Source organism: Megalobrama amblycephala, linkage group LG1 (assembly GCF_018812025.1).
Source record: "Megalobrama amblycephala isolate DHTTF-2021 linkage group LG1, ASM1881202v1, whole genome shotgun sequence".
In the NCBI taxonomy this organism is placed as follows: domain Eukaryota; kingdom Metazoa; phylum Chordata; class Actinopteri; order Cypriniformes; family Xenocyprididae; genus Megalobrama; species Megalobrama amblycephala.
Genome location: NC_063044.1, coordinates 63,539,594 through 63,559,422, shown reverse-complemented (window position 1 = coordinate 63,559,422; position 19,829 = coordinate 63,539,594). Strand labels below are relative to the sequence as shown.

The 19,829-nt window shown below is 38.7% G+C and overlaps 1 protein-coding gene across 3 annotated transcripts; it reads left to right on the top strand.

Moving 5' to 3' along the window:
• Positions 1–1,811: 1,811 nt before the first annotated feature.
• Positions 1,812–19,502, top strand: cramp1 (cramped chromatin regulator homolog 1). 3 transcript variants are annotated; one of them, XM_048208673.1, is made up of 21 exons: positions 2,943–3,168; positions 3,262–3,479; positions 3,861–4,231; positions 5,407–5,606; positions 6,014–6,167; positions 7,977–8,060; positions 8,163–8,211; positions 8,370–8,455; positions 8,771–8,894; positions 9,611–9,692; positions 9,904–10,737; positions 11,682–11,850; positions 12,758–12,918; positions 13,586–13,654; positions 13,765–13,846; positions 14,129–14,239; positions 14,343–14,512; positions 14,601–14,787; positions 14,883–15,035; positions 17,783–17,919; positions 18,285–19,502. In XM_048208673.1, exons 2-21 carry the CDS (start codon positions 3,430–3,432, stop codon positions 18,405–18,407), a joined length of 3,396 nt encoding a protein of 1,131 aa, XP_048064630.1. In that variant the 5' UTR covers positions 2,943–3,168; positions 3,262–3,429; the 3' UTR covers positions 18,408–19,502. The 3 variants fall into 3 exon arrangements, with proteins under 3 accessions (XP_048064631.1, XP_048064630.1, XP_048064632.1); XM_048208674.1 differs by lacking the exons at positions 2,943–3,168; positions 3,262–3,479 and adding an exon at positions 1,812–1,951; XM_048208675.1 differs by lacking the exons at positions 2,943–3,168; positions 3,262–3,479 and adding an exon at positions 3,496–3,773.
• Positions 19,503–19,829: the final 327 nt, after the last annotated feature.

The following is a 19,829-nucleotide window of genomic DNA, read 5'->3' as shown; positions in this document are numbered from 1 at the left end:
CGATCAAGGCATTTGTCGATGGGAAAGATGTCTTTGCCGTCCTTCCTACGGGATTCGGCAAAAGTTTGATTTATCAGCTGGCCCCGATGGTCGCTAAGAAGAGTTCTGTTGACAACTATGCGTCGCTCAACATACGTCACTTACTCTGTAGCTCTGATTGGTTGTAGGTCTATCCAATTGAGGTCTTTCCTGGATCGGTTGAAATACGCCCCCATAATCAAAGCCCAATGGAGCAGTATCAGACTCATATTCTGACTAGAATTGAGTATGACCACGTCAGGCTACATTTTTGAAATGTATCAACCTAAAACTTGCTATGTTGACATTTTTGGCTTTAAAAAAAAAAATAAATAAATAAAAAAAAAAAACATTTTTGGCTTTTATTTTCTTGCAGTTTAAGAGTAAAACATGCTTTGTAATATATTATTATAAATAAACAATTATATTTTTACCTTTTCATAAACTTAAAACTAGACCAACCTTAGGTCTATATTCCAAAGCATTCTTGAATTACAACCATTTATATTTGGATAGTGCATTATCATGTCTATGTGAAAAAAGGGCTGACAGTTATTTAAACCTGTTTTTCCCAAAATTCCAGTCCTGAAAATCAGAGCGATTAGACATTATTCTTGACATTTTTTGTATTGCAATATGTATTGAGGGTTTTTTCTTCTATTTTTTGTTTTATTTAGTTTGTTTAATTACTTTTTAAATTATTATTTATTTATTTATTTATTTATTTATTACATTTTAAATGTTATTTATTTTTTTAATTCATTTCTTAAACATATATTTTTTAAATTATGATTTATTTATTTATTTTTTCCTCTGGGGGGTGGGGTGGGGTTGGAAAATATTTTTTCATGATTCTCCTTTATCTGTATCCTGTTATTATTGTAAAAGTTCAATAAACAGATTTTAAAAAGAAAGAAAGAAAGAAAGAAAGAAAGAAAGAAAGAAAGAAAGAAAGAAAGAAAGAAAAAAAGAAAATCAGAGCGATCAGCCGACTTCAGATAACCATAACTTTTGTTTCAAACAAGCTATGAAAGAAGTAAAAACAGATTTGGAAAGGGCTCGAATTATGGTACTGAAACATGTGATAGGTAAAAGTTCACCATGTGATGGGTTTTCGCAGATCACATCACATATAAATTATATTAATTTGTGTTATGACAAATTATGACAAGGGTATTGAAAATAAGGCATATGTGATCTTTTTTATTATAGTACATTGTAGTAATTTGTAGGTATAAATTTACCAAACAAAATTTTTTTTTACTGTATGATTTCTGGAAATTCTATTATGATGATCAGTTCTAACATTTCTAAAAAATAAATAAATAATAATAAAAAAAATATATATATATATATATATATATATATATATATATATATATATATATATACACACTTATATATATATATTTTCAGTGCTTTTAAGTTATATTGTTATGATATATTGTACCGAGCATAAAATTTAGTTCTGAGCATAACAATTAAAATATGGAATATTAAAAAATGAAATAAAATATAGAATATTAAATCACATTGACTTTCGCTAACAATAATAACTGATTCCCGCATGTTTCCCTTGAGTGTCTCTATCGGTCTTTGTTCATTTTGGGTGGGACCGTTATTTTAAAACATTTGCGAGATGAATGAAATGACGCAGGTTGAACGTGCGTTTTGATTGGCTGCTTTGAAAAAACGCCCCCTCTGTTCTTCCATGATTGATTGGATCAACTCCTCCGTCAATCATTTTACGAACGCGTCGATGCGCATCACATTGACCAATCAGGGGATTTGTTTTTGAGTTGTGGTAGGCGTGCCTGACAGCAGAGGAAAACAGGAAGGGATGCACTTCTCAGTGGTTCTCCTGCTACCCCTCTGCTTGGTCTTTCTGGATACCGTGGAGTTTCTCAAGGCCAACAAGGCATCTCCTAAACAGGTATAGGACTTGTAAAATCGATTTTTGTCAATACGACATTATTGATTACATGTCTGAGCTAATTACACGACTTTACCGCAAACGAAACGGTAACTGTTTAGCTAGCAAGTTAGCGGAGCAACTTTGTCAATGAATGTGCTGCTGGTTAGGTGTCAGTTGTTGCAATTCGTTAATGGTGTAATCAGACTAACAGCCTCTTATTGTAAGCCCCCCAAATACATATTTTGATAGCTAAATCACCTGGATTTATAGTATTTACAATTGTGCAAAAGTTAACAATGTATTTCAGATTGTTTATTTGTACCTGTCACTCTTGGTACTCAGTCATATGGGCTTCTTCCCAGGCAAACTAGTTTAGTTTTATACTTGTTCAAACATCTACATGTCTTAACTGAATGCTCAAAGGGGGAAAATAAAAGTATTTTGCTTCATTCAAACTGGACTGGACACTGGGGCATTGACAGCTGCAGCTGTTGGTAGCAGTGGTTGAGCAGCTGAGGTCGACATTGCCTAGCCTAGCTGTATCTTATTTCATAAAGACATTATGATGATGTAATTCATGGGATAAATCAAGCTAAAAGTTGTTTGCACCCACTATATAGAGTTATCAGCCTTGGCTGCAATAATGTTTCTAATATAATGGGAAGAAACGGGCCTCTAACATCTAAACATGCACAAACATCCACAATTATCAAGGATAAGGTGTTTTAATATTTGACCTGTTTGACAAAGTCTGTTATGTCAAAAGTTTTTAAGCTCTTATGAACTAAAGACACACCCTAATCAAGCAAAACATTGTCAAGCTACTAGTGCAAACGTTTTATTTAAAACAAAACAAAACAGAACTAAACGGTAAAGATGAAAGATTCGAGAAGAAGTCACTGTTATATGTGCTATTGCGGGTGTTTAATGTTTAATTTATTGCTGTTTATGCAAAGCACCATACCACACCCCCTCTCGTGATCTATATGTGCTCTATCAAGTCTGTCCTGCTTGTTGTTGAGATGATGAAATCAACGAGCACTGTAGCCATTTTATATTGGGATAAACTGGGACTGTGGGTGTCACTGAGCAAAATTAAAATGTTAATAATAAATCAGCTTCTGCTCTGTTAGTTATGGTGACGTAGATAGTGTAAGCAAAGTCCAGAGAGAGAATAGTGGCTGTGTGCGCGTGCATTGGTTTGTATTGACCGAAATGCCTCAAAAGCAGATCCGGTGAGCAGTCAGATTCAAAGTTAGCGTCATCGTGTGTTGTTTTATCACAAACATATGCTAAATGACAGGTGTTTGTTGTTGTGATAAAACTAGTGAGTTTATGAGTCAGAGTTGCTGTGGCTACGAGAGCTCCCAGTTGCGCTGCGCGGAGTTGAACCCCAGTAGGAGCAGCAGCCAGGAGAGGACGACTTTGCCTGACCTCGTTTGCGCTTTGAATATGTTCAAATCCGTCAAGTTTTGGTCTCGAAAATCTTCGAACTCATGGTGAAGAGAAAGAAGACGCCGTCTGCTTCCGAAGAGCTCGAGAATGGGTAAGAGTGCTTGAGAAACAAGCACTTTAGATAGAGGTCGAATGCGCGAAAGATTTGCGTTGTCGTCTGTCGTTTCTGCAGGGCGCTAAAGTGTAGGCGCTCGCGCTTGAATTTCAAGCTAAATAAAGGGCAGCTTGCAACTCGAGTCACGCGAAACTGCACAAAAGGGAGGCTGGGGTGAAAGCAGAATCTGTGTTTTTGGTCACATTCGTGAATAAGCGAATGGCTATTTTTCGATGCGATTTGTCGGGACGGTGAGAGGGGATTTGAAACAAACAGCGGCGGCCATGTTGAGTTGAGCAGAATGTCGTCTTTCCAAGTTGATCGTTGTTTTGAGTCGCGGAAAATGTTTACGAATGTGCTTCGTTTGTGTTTGCGCAGGATGACAGTGGGCCAAGGGGGCGGTTCGGGAGTTGAGGGGCCGAACAAACCGGACCGAAAGCCCGAAGGAGGCGAGGATGGAGAGAGCGCAGATCAGGCGAGCGAGGAGACGAGTACAAAGAGAGTCGGAGAGGAAACACTTAATCCATCAAGCACGGCCAGCCCCGGTTTGGCTCCGACTCTTTCCACCCAAACATCAAGTCCACCCGGAGTCCAGGTGAACCCGACAGCCCTTTCCCCGGTCCTGGCCGCCCCGAACAACCAGGACCAGCATCATTTTCTTCGCTCCAGCGTGCGACCTCCGAGCAAACGGATACGGAAAGATGCCTCGTCCCCGGCGCTGAACGGTCACGGCGGTGCGAAAGCGAAAGGTGAGTGGCCATCACGACGTGTGTCCAGTGCTCACCTGTCAGTGAACCCAATCTCTGTACTTTTATCTCACTTTTGGTCGTGTTTTAAGGCATTTGCATAAGGATTTGTGAGTTTGTGGGCTGCTTTTTATTTGACGTAACGCGGGGAAGCTCTCTCGCTTTCTGGAGTGAGAGTGACTTGACAAACTACTCAAACCGAAGCCTCTTAAATCTCTGCTCTGGGATGTTTTGGATGTTTGTAACCATATTAAATGACTTAATAAGCGTCAGTGCACTATTTCAAATTAGCAGACTCAATATTTATATATTTATTTTCATGTCAATGAGCTGTCATTCAGCAGGTGACACATCACTGTTAGGAGTTTAATTCTGATGCAGCAGCCAGCTGTGCATCTGATCAGGAGAAGATCACTCTTGTAATTAGGAATCTGAATGATCTGATTTCAATGTACGCAGGGGTTATAAGGGAGTCAGTGTTTATATTAAATGTAGACAATAGCCTTGCAGGCTGTAATGTATTCTGGGGTGCTGTCATTGCATGCTCTTGTGTGTAAGTGGAGAGAGTTATTGGCATCTCCAGTTCCCCACGTGTTGTTTTTGGATCAGTGCACTGAGTAGCAGGTCTAGACGCCCTTCGAGGGAGTCGGGACTCCACGCATACTTCCTGACATGCACATACACTCCTGCTGACATATACACCCACATTATCACGGCGCATACAAAGCTTGAAATAGATTAATAATCTGTGTGGCCTTCCAAACTACGAATAGAAAAAGAATATTTTTCCATTAGGACTCAGTCTGACATTATGCTATTATTTGAATATTAATTTTTATTGGTTTGAGGTGGTTCTTTGATTTTTAAAAGAGAGGAACTGTTTCTTTGGTTTTGTAAATCTGTTGTGTTAAGCCAAAAATAAACTTAACTGTCCAAAGTGATCTGAGTAAATTTGAGGAAATCTGTTGTACAGCCGTCCAAATTAAGCTAGCTCATTTTAGCAATCTCTATTGATATATTTTGTATATAAGTGACAGTTTGTTTAGTGTTGTTGTATTTATACATACTTACAAGTACTTTTTGATCTTGGACTTGTTGCAAAGCTTTTCTCTGCAAGAATTACAGCATGTGTTAGAACTGACATACTAACCTTCTTTCTTTTCCCCTCTCGTTCTCAGGTGCAGAAGCAGGTCCCTCTGTGTGTCTGCCAGCCGCTGCAGGTTCAGCTGGCTCTGGGGCAGGTGGGGCATCCAAATCGGCCCCAAAGGGCCAGGGTCCTGCAGAGAAGGAGGAAGGGGGGAGTCAGAAACGAGTGCGCAGACAGTGGGAGTCATGGAGTACTGAGGACAAGAACAGTTTCTTTGAAGGACTTTATGAGGTGATTTGTCAGCTTTAATGATAATAAAACTCACTGAAAGCTCTTGGTTGCACTCTGGAGGTTAAGTAAATTGTAGGGTTTTTATTTTCAATGGTGTTTTGAAAAAAAAACTCAATTAGTTCATCATATGGGACAATAGAATTTTCAGAATTCCTGAATCAGTTCCATTATGAAAGTTTCCATCCCTCCTTTACTTGCAAGGGACAGACTGAAATTTTTACTGTCCTAATAGGTTTAATTTATTTACATGTCATCTCTAAAGGTAGAGTTGACGTCTGTGATGTCTTATATTTATTTCTTACTACATTTTAATTTGTCATGTACCTGGAAGATTCATATCTTTGTATTTTATTTAAATCTCCAGCTATGGATAACTGTTTGTCATTTTCTCTCCTGTCCTCTTATAGCATGGGAAGGATTTTGAGGCTATTCAGAACAATATTGCTCTTAAATATAAGAAGAAGGGTAAACCGGCAAGTATGGTGAAGAACAAGGAGCAGGTGCGCCATTTCTACTACAGGACCTGGCACAAAATCTCTAAACACATCGATTTCACCAATGGTAAGAATGACAAACGCACAGTTTAAATATTGTATGACATTTACAGACCACAGTGGAGTCATTTGTTTGATAGGAGGATATTGTTTTGTCGAGAGGCGTCCCCTGTCCAGCTTCTCACCAGATGGTTAGTTGTCAAGATTAGTTCCTAAATATACACACTACCATTCAAACGCTTGGGATTATTGGCCACATACACACTGCAACTAAATTCGGTTGTCAGTTCACCTTTTAGTGCTTAATCCTGTTCTGTACACACAGTTCAGCAATTTATGGGAATGAAAACCACATACTACAACCGCATTAAAAATACAGATAGTGACGACCACATTTACAGAAATATTTACACGGTGTGTACGAAACCAAACTGAACAACTTGTTGTTAATGACGTTTTTAACATACATCAGAGATGTTTCTCTTTTCTGTATGTGCAGTGCTAGACATAACAGGGAAAGTAGCATAATCACTGAGTGTTGCCAGATCTTTCTAGAAAAACGGCAAAGAACAAGCCCGTGATAAACTGGAATAAATCCAAATGGTTTATGCTGAAAGTAAGACTAAAATTTTGCGACCTGTGTATGCTCACTTTAATAACTCTGTAAACTCATTCACTTTATGAGCCGAGCAACAACAAGCTCAAAAACAAGCTCAAAAACTCTTGAAATAAGTGAACATGGCAACACTGCAATCTGTGCACTCTGCTTCGGTTACAATTGCTGAAAATGAGTATTTTGTTGCTGTAATATTAATTTGGTGACAATAATGGACCCCAAACACACGAGATGCCAGAACGTTGCTATGGTTTCCAAGCTGTCAATCATCTGAGTTTCAAGAGAGTTGTGTCCCGTACATACATGTAACAATAATTTAGGGGATTCACTCCTGTATTTAAATGTTGTTGTCATTCCTGAAACTTAGTGTATAAGCAACAAACTTACTTATAAAATTGTATATTGCTATTTAGTGGTAATTCCTCCATGGTAATTGTGATAGTATTAGCTAAGCTTTACTGCTTCAATGTCAAGGTAATGCTTGCATGGGTAACAAATGCCAGGAACAAAAAAGTGCCAATTTAAATAGTCTGCCTTTTTTCTAAACTCAACAGTAGCGTAGCCATTTTTTCAGATCATCTGTTGACTACCATGCCAACTGAACCTTCATTTTCTTAGCATGAATTCCAGGATAGTGCACCTCCAAATGCCTCTTCAAGTTAGCTGTATTATTTTCCAGCAATTTTCAGAACACATGGCTCACATTGGGTTTTGTTTCCCCTTGGGTCACACATAATTTGTTTGTCCATCAGTCAACTTGGCACAACAAAGATGTACCTGGCATTCAATTTAAATTCATTCTGTCACCTTCATCTTTGATGTTTAATCTTCTCGGCTGGCACATCGCCTGGTTTTTGTCATTTAAGGAATTATCAAATAATGAGTTTGCCCACAGTATCCACATTTGCTTGCATGTTAATGATTATATATTGTATCCTTATTCTGATTTGAAGCATACATGTTTAGCATATATACATGTATTATAAACAACATTAAACTCTACTTCTATATTTCACATTTATATATATATATATATATATATATATAATATATAAAATGTGCAATATAATATACACTTCTATATTTGCTGAAAATTCAGCTTTGCCATCACAGGAATAAATAAAATAGATTGAAATAGAAAACAGTTATTTTAAATTGTTATAATATTACATTTTTTATACTGTATTTTTGATCTGACTGTCTCAATTTCATGTTCTTCTTTCTCCCATTCTATTGCTTCCTTTTGTCCGTCTTTCTCAGTGTATTCGCGTGTCCTGAAAAAGTCCTCTCAGGAGCTCTATGGCCTCATCTGTTATGCTGAACTCAGGAAGAAGGTCGGAGGCTGTAAGTATATCAGTCAATTGGTTTTCTAGATCAAGGGGGGACATTTTAAGTGGTTGCACAATGGAACATATTGAATGTATTTTGTCTTCCTGTTCCTTCTAGTGATGGATGACAAAAATGTGGCCAAACTAAATGAGCTTATCCAACAGGGGTAAGTGTGCGTGTGTGTGTGTGAGAAAAATAAATTTCAATAATACACAGTAGTGATGATTAAGGTCATATCTAATTGGAGCATCTACTGTACATCTTTATAGGTTGTGATCATATTGGGGTACATCTATTATTTTTTTTGTGTGTGTTTTGTTTCAGGGCCACCACAGTGCGCTCCAAAGGCAGAAACCTGAGGATCAAAGCTCCCATGTGCCGCGCGCTGAAGAAACTCTGCGATCCAGATGGTGTGTGTGAGAGAGAGAAAAAGAAACACTCTTAAAAGATTGATTTAGTTAATGAGTTAAACAGATTGAATAGGGGGTAACAAAAGAAAGCTGAGAAAATGGAGCACTATGGGTATTTAGGTGGACCGGGACAACGGATGAGTGTGCCATGGCTGCTCTCCAGGGTGTAGGAGGAGTGATTTTTCATTGTTTCCATGGTTTCAGGCTGTGGGACTGATTGGAAATGCGCGGTTAATGCAGATTTAGGCCACCATCAGAATCATGGAGAAGGTGTTGTAGGCTTCATAGTTTTCTTCTTTTCATTCTCTGTTTCAGGTGTGAGTGATGAGGAGGATCAGAAGCCTGTGCGTTTACCCTTGAAGGTGGCCGTCGAACTTCAACCCCGGAGCAACCACTCCTGGACTCGGGTTCAGAGTCTAGCCCACAATCCTCGGCTCAGGTTAGCTTCACTAATGCACACTCGTGACCTTTCGTGCATACTCCACTGATCCACCTGTTTTAAATCTTATCTTCACTTGGCTTATTTCATTGCTTATTGCAAAAGTTGTATTATTTTGAAATTTAAAGACAACATAAAATGCTTTTACTTCTGTAATCTGGGAATTGATTGGATTGTTAAAGCATGCTTGAATAATTTATATTAGATATTAGATATAATTTTTTATTTTTTTATTCGGATTTTCAAGTGAAATTTTGTAACATTATTTTTTGTTAAATTATTTTTTGCTTCATTTTTAGTTTTGGAGTCAAGAAAATGCATTTTGATTTCATATTGACTTCCATTTTTTTAAATGCATGCTATTGATCTTATTGTGAGCAGTTCATCCATGCATGTTTAATTTTTTTGACCGTACAATTTTTAATAAAAATATCATAAGTTGTTCTGCTGGCGAAACATCAGATTTCTTTCTGGTGACATCTGCTAGACTTCTCCAATCATTTTGTCCACTTAAACCCACCCCTCCAAGCTTGCATTCATTTGCTTCCATTCAGCAAATACAGTCATCAACCGATACATAGAACCAAGAACCACTTTTTCTGATAATACGTTACACTCTGATGTACGGGAAAAAAACCTGTCGATATGATACTTCAGTTTCATTGTGACATTAAAGTTACAAAAAAAATTTACCCATGCCTGTGTTTTGTTTGTAGGATGGTCGTCGAGTTGCACCGGAAGGTCTCCACTCTCATTGAATTCCTGAAGCAAAAGTGGGCCGTCCACGATCAACGAATTGTATCCTTCCACTCAGATCTCGGTCAGATGTCTCAGCATGCACAGTCAAGAGCTTAATTTCCTTCCTTCTTCCTTCCTCTGTTTTATGAAATACATTTGCGATAGATTTGGTTGCTTTGTTTGGGAAATTTGTCAGAGATCTCCATGCTACAGTCAGTATCCATCCCTATGTGTCTTATAACAGTAATTCTCCTTAACTTGTCACGCGTAGCGTAAGAGTCTAGCGGAACGAGAAGCTCTAGACGGCCTGGCCCAGTCTAGCGAGTCGGAGGACCTGTTCTTATTTCCAGCAGAGAACAGCACAGTTACTACGTTGCCAGGTGTGGCTCGTGTTGTGCACTCCAAGGCTTCCTGCACGGTACACTGGCAGGAGAGTGGTCGTGGCCGGACGGGTATTAGGGACTTGCCTGCAGCTCATATTCTGGGAATTCAGCCTGCTAGAGGAAAATCAGGCAAGTCTGGCCTGATGGGAGGAGACCCAAAAAGAAGCGACGGGCATCCTGTTGAAGCCTCTGATAGTGGCACTTCAGCTCCAGCATTGGAGACCATTGTAAACCCCACCCTGAACACTACCTCTCCAGTCAGTCCAACCATCAATCCACCACTCCCCATTGGACAGGAGGGAAATGTGGCGGGGACTGTGGAGCAAGAGGCAGTGAGTCAGACTCAGACTGAGGCTAGTGGCCGGGACAAAGAGACTGTCACTCAGGGAGACTCCACCCTTATAGAGGGCCAGATTGAGGAGCCTGGAACAGTTGGTGGAGTTGCATCAGAAAAAGCACCGCCACAGTCAGAGCCTCAAGGGCGTGGCGAGGAAGTGGTCGGGACGGAACGATCTCCTCAACAAATCCGAGAAGAAGGTTGGAGCTCACAGGGCTCTGAGAATGTGACACTGGCAGAACTCTACCTCATGCTGGGTAAGCCTGGGAAACTACAGCTGGAGTATGAATGGCAACCTAAGCCCCACCCCTCAGCCCTACCCAGCACTCAAAGTGTGCTTCGGTGTCTCCTGAGACTCGTGTCATCAGAGGTCAACCCCAAACCAGTGAGTCTGTTTTTTTTCTCTTTTAAACCTTAAGCCTGACACACCAAGCTGACGATCGGCCATCGGGCAATGTCAGACCGTTTTTAAGCACCGACCGACTATGTTTTCCCGGTGGCTCTAGTTGGACACCGTCATTTTTTTGGGGCAGATTCAACATGTAGAATCTGTGTCGGGCGAGAGAGAGAACTCTGATTGGCTGTTCAGTTTAGTGAACAAGTCGAAGCACGAGAATAAATGCAAAACGGTGGGCAAACAGTCAAGGCAGTGCAGACAGAAGGCTGTATCGTGTTCCTGGGCGAATGTTTAATATTAACATGAGCCGAGTGGAATATAGAAAGTGATCAGCATGAATGATATTCAGAACAGTAAGCACGTGCTGCTTTGTTTACGGTTTGTGTATCTGCAGCCTGCAGTGCTGGTCACCCTTTCTCAATTACAAATATAGATGAATATGTATGAAAAAATAGACAGCGGTCTCCTTACACGCAGGAGCAGAACGCACGTGCTGGCTGACAGTCGGCTGTAGTTCTCTCGGTGTGTTCACGTGCAGTTTTTTTGCCCTGACGCGAGGTGACAACACAGTCGGCTTTTATCAGTGCTAGTTCTTTGGCGTCGGTTTGGTGTGTCCCTACCCTTAGACTTGACCTTTTCACCTCAACATTCACACAAACCCACTATAAAAATCCACAAAACAAGCATCTGCTAGAAATTGCAAATGAATACTGTTTATATAAATAAATATAAGACCAGTTAGCACTAATTCTTCCTCAGAAGTTGTTCTTCTGTGATTCTGTGTATGTATATATTTATTGTATTTACATGTATTTATTTATATTTAAAACAATATTTGTTATTTAAAAAACTGCAGTATGTTTTAGATTAATTTACAAAAAGTGTTTTCATTTTATTATAATAATATTTATTTATTATTTTCGCTCTCCTAGACTCCAGAGGTGTGTTCAGTGGGCACTTCACCATTGAAATCAGGTCAAGAGGAATCATCTGTGACTCCTCCAGGCAGAACTGCAGCTGGGGCGACCCGCAGTCCTAGCTGGGGGCGACAGCAACATGCGGCACGCTCCAAAATCTTTCTGAATAATGCAGTCATCACAGGTACACGTAGATAAAATTGTTTCTTTTTTTTAAGTTGAGATGTGTCATTTCTGCAATCTGGAATTGTAGAAATAATTATGTTTTCTAAGGGGCCGTTCACACAAAACGCGTCTTTGCGTCTAAAAACGCGTTTTAAAAAGTCTCGAGACGCGCCTTTGAGATGTGATGCAATAACGACAATAACGGAAATAATAGAAATAGGCAAACTGCAGAATTTACAGATACAAGTTTTGACATGGGAAAAAAAGAAAATAAGATAATAATGAGCGCCGCCTCCGCCATGTTGCCATTATATAAAACAGTTGTCATGCCAACTCGCAATGCTTGCCCCGCCTCCAAGTTCTTCTGATTGGTCCACTGTTTTGGAACTGACATTGATGAGCGGCGCTGCAAAAGACGCGAGACACGAGCGTAACGGTCATGCACGTCCGTCAAGCGCGTTTACATAGAAAAACAATGGGAAAGTAGCGCATTGGAATAGAAAAACACGTTCTGTGTGAACGGCCCCTAAAACGTTTGCCCCTATTTGCCTTTGTTTGGCAGATAGTTTTGCCCCAAACCCATAGCACTGGTTAAACAGGTGTTCACCTTGCTCTCATATTAAAGTTTTAGAGAAATCATTCTACAAATGGTTTACTTAAAGTTGCACATTAAACTTGTAGAGAAGAAAGAATTTAAATACTTAAACATTTTACATTTAAAGTGAGTATATTAAGTGAGTTTATAGTTCCCACATCAATAGACCAGCAACAGGTAACATCTGGGAAAAACCTGAAGTTTCATATCATTTCTTCTTGGGAAAAAAAAAAAAAATCATATTCTATCAATATTGTGACAATGGCATTGCAGTGCTCCTGCTCTGTATCAATTTGACCAGCTGAAATTTAAATAGATGTGTTCTCCGCAGGTGGAAGGAACCTGCCGCGTTCTCTGCTGGCCTCAGGAGGTGACAGTGAAGGGTTTGCTGTCCCGACGACCCTGCCTCCTAACAGCTCCCGCCAGTTGCGGATGTTCTCTCCTAATAAGGAGGCGGAGCTAGCCTTTCGCCAGCAACTGGACTCCATCAGTGTGAGTAGTGTCAGTGTTTCTAGAAAGTGATAGGACATGTTGGACAAGCCTTTTTATATTTAAATATAATAATGAAATGCATTTCAAAAAAGTTTTCATTTGGACAAATCATGTATATAAATAATATTGTGAAATATTATTACAATTAAAAGGAACTTTTTTTTATTTAAATATATTTTTAAATGCAGCATTTTTGCATTTTTAGCATCATTACTCTAGTCTTCAGTGTCACATGATCCTTCCATTCTAATATGCTGATGATTTGGTGATCGAGAAACAGTTATTATCAATTTTGCAAACATAATATTTGTTATAATTTTGTGGAAACTGATACATTTCTTTCAGGATTGTTGAATAGATTAAACAGAACAGCGTTTATTTGAAATATTATTTTTTGTAACAATGTAAAAATGTCATTTTTGATCAATTTAAGGCCCCATTGGTGAATAAATTATTAATGTAAATTAATTTATTAATTTTTTTTTTTTTTTTTTTTTAAATGTACTGACCCCAAACTTTTGAACCATAGTGTACATGCTATACATATTTCATGGATGATTTAGATTATTTATTTTCTGGGGGAAAATATAATTTCTTAATCAGCAACACTTTTGTCTGTTTCCATCAACAGCCTTTTTCCACTAATTATGCTTTATTTTGTCTTCAGTCAGATATATTTTCAAAGCAGCGGAAAATAGGGAGAGGCCGTCCACTAAGGAAACCTCTCGTGGTTCAGGTGAGTGCGGATGGAAGGAAAAACCAATAGGAAGTGGGGCTTGGAGCTGTTCTTCAGTTGTTTTTGTTACTTACGAATAATAATAGTTTGTACATAAATTTTTTTCACAGCGAACGCTGCTGCCACGAACCACCGGAGACACTTCGCCTCATGTGTGCTCCTTCTCCATTCTCTCCAATTCATCTGCTACAGGTGATAAACCCGCACAAATGTGTAACACTTGTGCACACCTTTATTTGCACATGACGTATTTGGACACTTATGCTACATTTTAATGTCATCACACACACCAAGTGACATTTTATAAAAAAATTAAAAAAAAAAAAACTCAAGCAAAAATTTCATTAAAAACAAGTTTGTCAGATTTAAATGATAAAAGTGACTTGAAGTCAAGCAGTGAAATGTATGTATTTTTGAGTGATCTGATCTTAATTCCACAATTTTTTAAAAATCTTTTGTGTATCTTTTTGTCAGGCACTGGTTCTTTTCGTCCAATACAAGCTCGTCTTGCCCCATCCAACCGCCAGCTTTCCTCAAAAGCTTTGTCCACTACAGCTAGTCCTGCGCCCACTACTCAGCTGTCCAGTAAGAATCAAATTAGAAACTAAATTATAAAAGATGCATTCATGCACTGAACATTCGAATCCCACAACTACACACTCTTGAATTTCTCTTGAATTTTTTTCAGGTGCAATTGACCTGGCTGCAAAATCCGCAGGTATTATCCCTGGCAGCCCTTGTCGGGAAGTGGAAGCCCCAAATATAGATAAGGCCATTGTGGAGTCTGAGGAGGCCATGGACTCGGCACCTGCTGCACCTGAGCTAGAGCCTGATCTACTTGATCAGGAGCCTTCTGAGGTAAGAAATAATCCTCTCCCTAGATCCTCTTTCACTTTTGGATGCACAGCTGATCATATCTTGGTCTGTTTGTTCTCTTTGTCTGCAGGAATCCCTGCAGAATGGCGTCTCTCCACCATCTCCAGGGGGTGGGGACTCCCTCTTGGCCCCTCCTAGTGTTGCTTCCCTATTGGATATCTCTCTACCGGGCCCCCCAGAGGAGTCTCTTCCATCTGGAGAGCCGCAAACTCAAATCAGCGACTCTATTATTGAGCTCGCCATCAACTCGCACTATGGTATGACCTGTTACCTATGGTATTGAACCTGGGTATTAGAGGAATGTCTGTCTCAGTGGCTACTCACTCACTTTTGGTCTCTGTGTCTTGCCCAGGTGATGGATCATTGCTCTCACCTCCTAAGCTGAATGGGAGTGATAGATCTAAGCTACTTCCCTCTTCGTGTGACAGCTGGATGCCGTCCCCCACACATGACCCTCAGTGGTACCCCAGTGACTCTACTGATTCAAGTCTCGGCTGCCTACTCTGTAAGTATCAAACACGTCTCGTCTCAATACCCTGTTATCAATGGCTTTTTATTTTAGACTTCATTTAGACCAGTAACGGTAGGAAACTAGGGCTGGAACGACACGTCAAGGTACACACTGTTTATGTTCATCCCTAATCCCCTGTCATGTTTCACACAAAACAAAACTCTAGAGCAGATGCTAATGGCTAGTATGGCTGTGCCACTTAAGACAGTTGCGTTCATACAGCGTTTTGTTTTTTTACAAACATGACAACCCCATTCTATAACCGAACTGACACCTGCACATTTTCAGGACCCGCAACCGCATTTTCGATAAACCGCGTTGAATGGAACCGCACTGGACAACTAGTTGTCTGACACATCATATAACGTGAGAGCCACAGTGAACTCTATAATCATGACGGGTTTAGTTTACTCAGACAGAGTGAGAAATTATTTGCGTTCATCCTCAGATACACCAGAACTGCAGTGGGTTCGAGCTGCGAGGCGTTTGGCTCAAACGTACTCTCTGCACTCGGTTACTAAGCATTGGTTGTTTATGGTTATTTAATAACACCCTGTCAATTGTGATAAAACTTCCCGATGTTATGGACGTCGCCATTTTTGATACTGATGCTAAATGCGTTTGTGAGTCCTGAAGATGTGCAGCCTCGTATTAAGTGGCTCTGCCATACTATCCATTAGCATCTGCACTAGAGTTTTGTTTTGTGTACCCTATATATATTAGTGTAAGTAATAGCGGAAGCTGAAGTATAGCATACGTTTACTGCAAAACATGGAGGTGCCGGCACAATCTCTTGCTTTTTTTTTTTTTTTTCTGATAACAGCAGAAACTACTTAAAATACTCGGTCATTGTTGGTCATACACATAAGTGATTGCATACATCATTTGAAACTTATATTTGTGAAATCTCACAATAACATGAAAACGTTGCACCTTATAAAATTAAAATAAAATGAATTTGAGCGTGTCAAACAAAACTCGGTGTATACTTGCCTCACAGACATGAGAAATATACCTATTGAAAGCTTGAAATGTCAAGCGATTGTCAACCACTTCAAGTGGAAAACAAATATTCTTAGATAAGTGTTTTTTTTTTTTTTTTTTAAATGAAACATGCACTATGCAGAGATGACAAGTCAACATTGTTAACTTAATCTCTGCAGCTTAAAACAGAAAACATTATCAATAAATTATTAAAATATTTAGACAGTCTCATTGCTGTTTCTTTTCACAACACATTCATAATCTTTACATTTGCTGGTGTGCTGTGGCAAGCTTTATGCGTGCACTTGAGCGCTGATTAGGCAATGTATTATATAGGCAATTAAAGGCTCGTTATTATGATTTAAATGGCTTATTAATATACATGTGCTATTAGTTGACTAATCGCTTATATGAACTAGAAAAATCTTTAGTTGAGGGCAGCCCTAATATATACACACCATTCAAAAGTTTTCTGTCAGTAAGGTTTTTTAAGAATTTAATATTTTTATTCAGCAAAGACACATTTTGATTAATTAATAATGTTAATTGATCAAAAGTGATAATGTTACAAAAGATTATTTCAAATAAATGCTACTCTGTTGAACTTCTCAGATTTCTCAGATAATCCTGAAAAAATGTTTCCTGGTTTCCACAAAAATATTAAGCAACTCAACAGTTTAATAATAAGATTTTTTTTCTTCCAAATCAGCATATTAGAATGATTTCTGAAGGATCATGTAATGATGCTTTAAATTCTGCTTTGCCTTCACAGGAATAAATGACATTTTAAAATATATTAAAATAGAAAAACAGTTAAATTGTAATAAGATTTGACAATATTACTGTTTTACTGTATTTTTGATCAAATAAATGCAGACTTGGTGAGCAGAAAAGACTTCTTTTAAAAAATCTTACCAACCCTTAAAGTCCCCATGTGGCGAAAATCAAGTTTTTAATGTTGTTTATAAGTCTATCTGGTGTTTTTAACATGCTTTCAGACAAACCATGTGCAAATTCATGTCAACACCATTGCTGAGTATTTTCTCTTTAAAACTGCAGTGATCTAAAGACAGTTTCAAAAACATGGTTTGAAATCGCTGGCATTTGTAACATCACAAACTACCTTGTAACCTTGTAATCACGTAAAAGTGCGGGCGGGCTTTAGCATATCATTAACTATGAGCGCTCTGAAGCAAGGGAGTCATGAGAAGCCAGGTTATCCTGGAATATTTTTATGTTGATATGAAAAATCGGGTAGGTTTTAGCAATATAGCGGGTGTATGATGTATATTACAATGTACATGCCTATATCTCCACTGACGTTCTGAGTTGTGTTTCTAATCATACTGATTGTTAGAAGCTGTCTGACTCTGAACATGGTTTGTGTAACATTAGCAACACACTATTAGCAGCTGTTTGATAACATAGTCAAACAAAAGGCTAATCATATTAATTACCGTTATGTGTCAGATGTTGTAAAAAGTGAACCATTGTGCAGCGTTTACCTCAGTTGACCAAGTGGATCTCTGAGCTCATGCTAGTTGGTGGTAAGCATTGAATTAATCGATGGCAACCCTAGTTTAATTTCATAATTTTATATGTTGCCTAAGGTATCTATTTAGCATTGATACTGAGATTTCCAGAGGCTGGTATCATAATGAATCCAAAATGTTCAGTCACCTATCTGTGTTCTTACTGCAAACCCTCATCAGTCTCCGCACTATTGACAAGCGCATCCTTGTTTTCCTGATTTGCAGCAAGTCTGGCATCTCCTGATAAGACAAGAAGGACAGCCCTGCCCCCTTCGAGTAACACAGCCTTACTTGGACCAAGTTTACTGGACAGCAACTCCCACGATTGTTTTCAGTCCCGCGGCCTGCCGGATGTAGCCGAGGTGAGAGGAAACACAGAAAGTCCCCAACAGCTGTCTGGTAGCTTAATGTTATTCGATATGGCACATTAATCACCAGGTGTTCCTGTTCATGTTTTTTCACATCCTGGCTTAAATTGGAAATAAACAGGAAGTGAGGGTGTTTGAAATTAATTTATATGCAAATTAAATGTGTCATCCGTCCTCATCTTTCAAAGTGTTTTATATGAATAATTATCTGTAATTATTAATTAAATTGTTGCCTCTGCAATTTGACAATTACACTAAGCCATATCCCGATTGCGGTTTTATTCGATTAATCATGCAGCCCTAGCTGCAGACCCAAAAAGCATTTGGACATTTGCTGATAGGCTGTGTTTTTGCTATAGGTGGATACCCAGCTAGCCTGTATGATGAGCGAGAGCAGCGTCGACTACATCGCCCGCTTCAATGACCTTGCGCAGGAGCTCTCTGTCACAGAACCGACTCTCCCACCTCCTCCAGGGGACTGATGCGAGGGGCGGAGCCTGTCGCAGCCATGCCCCTTTCATATTGGACAGAAGAATGTTAACCAGAGTGTGGTTCAGTTGTAGGAAGTGCAATAGACTGGCAGGGTCCACAACAGCCTTTGGGCTCTAATATGTGTGTGTGTGTGTGTGTGTGTGTGTGTGTGTGTGTGTGTGTGTGGGTTTGTGTGTGTGTGTGTAAGAGAGAGAGTGTGCCGTTCGTGTGTGTTGATTATTATGTGGCTGTTGTCTTTTGAGCCACACCCAGGACACTTAAACAACAACAAAAAAAAACAGTTTACAGCGCAACCTCATGTACAGAAAAATAAGACCTGCCATATCTGAACAAATATAGTCTTCTCATCTGTCTATCTGTCTGTGATGTCTTCGTTTCACTTTTGTGTGCGTACATGTGCATGCATCTGTAAGTGTAGCCGTGTATGTGTTTTTGTCTTTGTTACTTCTTTCTATTGTACACAACACATTTGTGCAAAACTCTCTAAAGCCATAAGAGTGCGTCTGCACACACTCTCCGTCTATGAGACCTCAGATTCTGATTGGTTTATTTTCTCTGAATGTCTTCATTGGTGAATGCCACACTACTAAAAGGGACAAGGGCTTCTTTTTGTGAGATTATTACAAAGAATGAATATCTAACACACTAAACAAAATGACTAATAACACAAATGCAGTGTAGTTGCATCAAAAGTGAGATTGAACATCTTCTTTTCAATTTATGCTTTTTTTCCACAACACTAGGATTTATATTTCTTGTTGAATGAATATGAAGCCAATAAGTGGTAGATTCTGAAACTTTTTCTTATGTGCGACTGTGTATGTGTGTGTGCGTGTGTACATATATGTGTTTGCACAGATGTAAATAGACAATAACAGACCCCAGTATTTACTGCTTTTGTAACATATTGTAAATTATTGTCATTTGGATTATTTATTGATAACTCACTGAGTCAGTGTTTTTTGTTGTTGTTGTTTAACATGCCACATGCAGGCATTTAGGAGCTCCTCTCCCCTGTTTTAAAGAGTTCTGTGTTGTTAAAAGGGGGTTTAAAACCCACTGTGTATAAATAGAGCTACAACAAACCTATGTGTCTGTCAGTGTTATTTGAGATTATTATTTTTTTATATTTTCCATTTTGTTTTTAAAGTTTTTTTTTTTTTTGACATTTTCATTTGTCTATATGGGTTTTATTAATATAGTTTTTTTTTCTGTTTTAGATTATTATAGTAATCAACTTAAATGAAAGTGATAAATGTTGCCTTGGCAACTTGCTGAAATAAATTATATATATATATATATATATATATATATATATATATATATATATATATATATATATATATATATATACATACATTGTTTTGATGCGTTTACTTGCTGGATTCTGTAGAGGGCGTTATGGTCCCGCC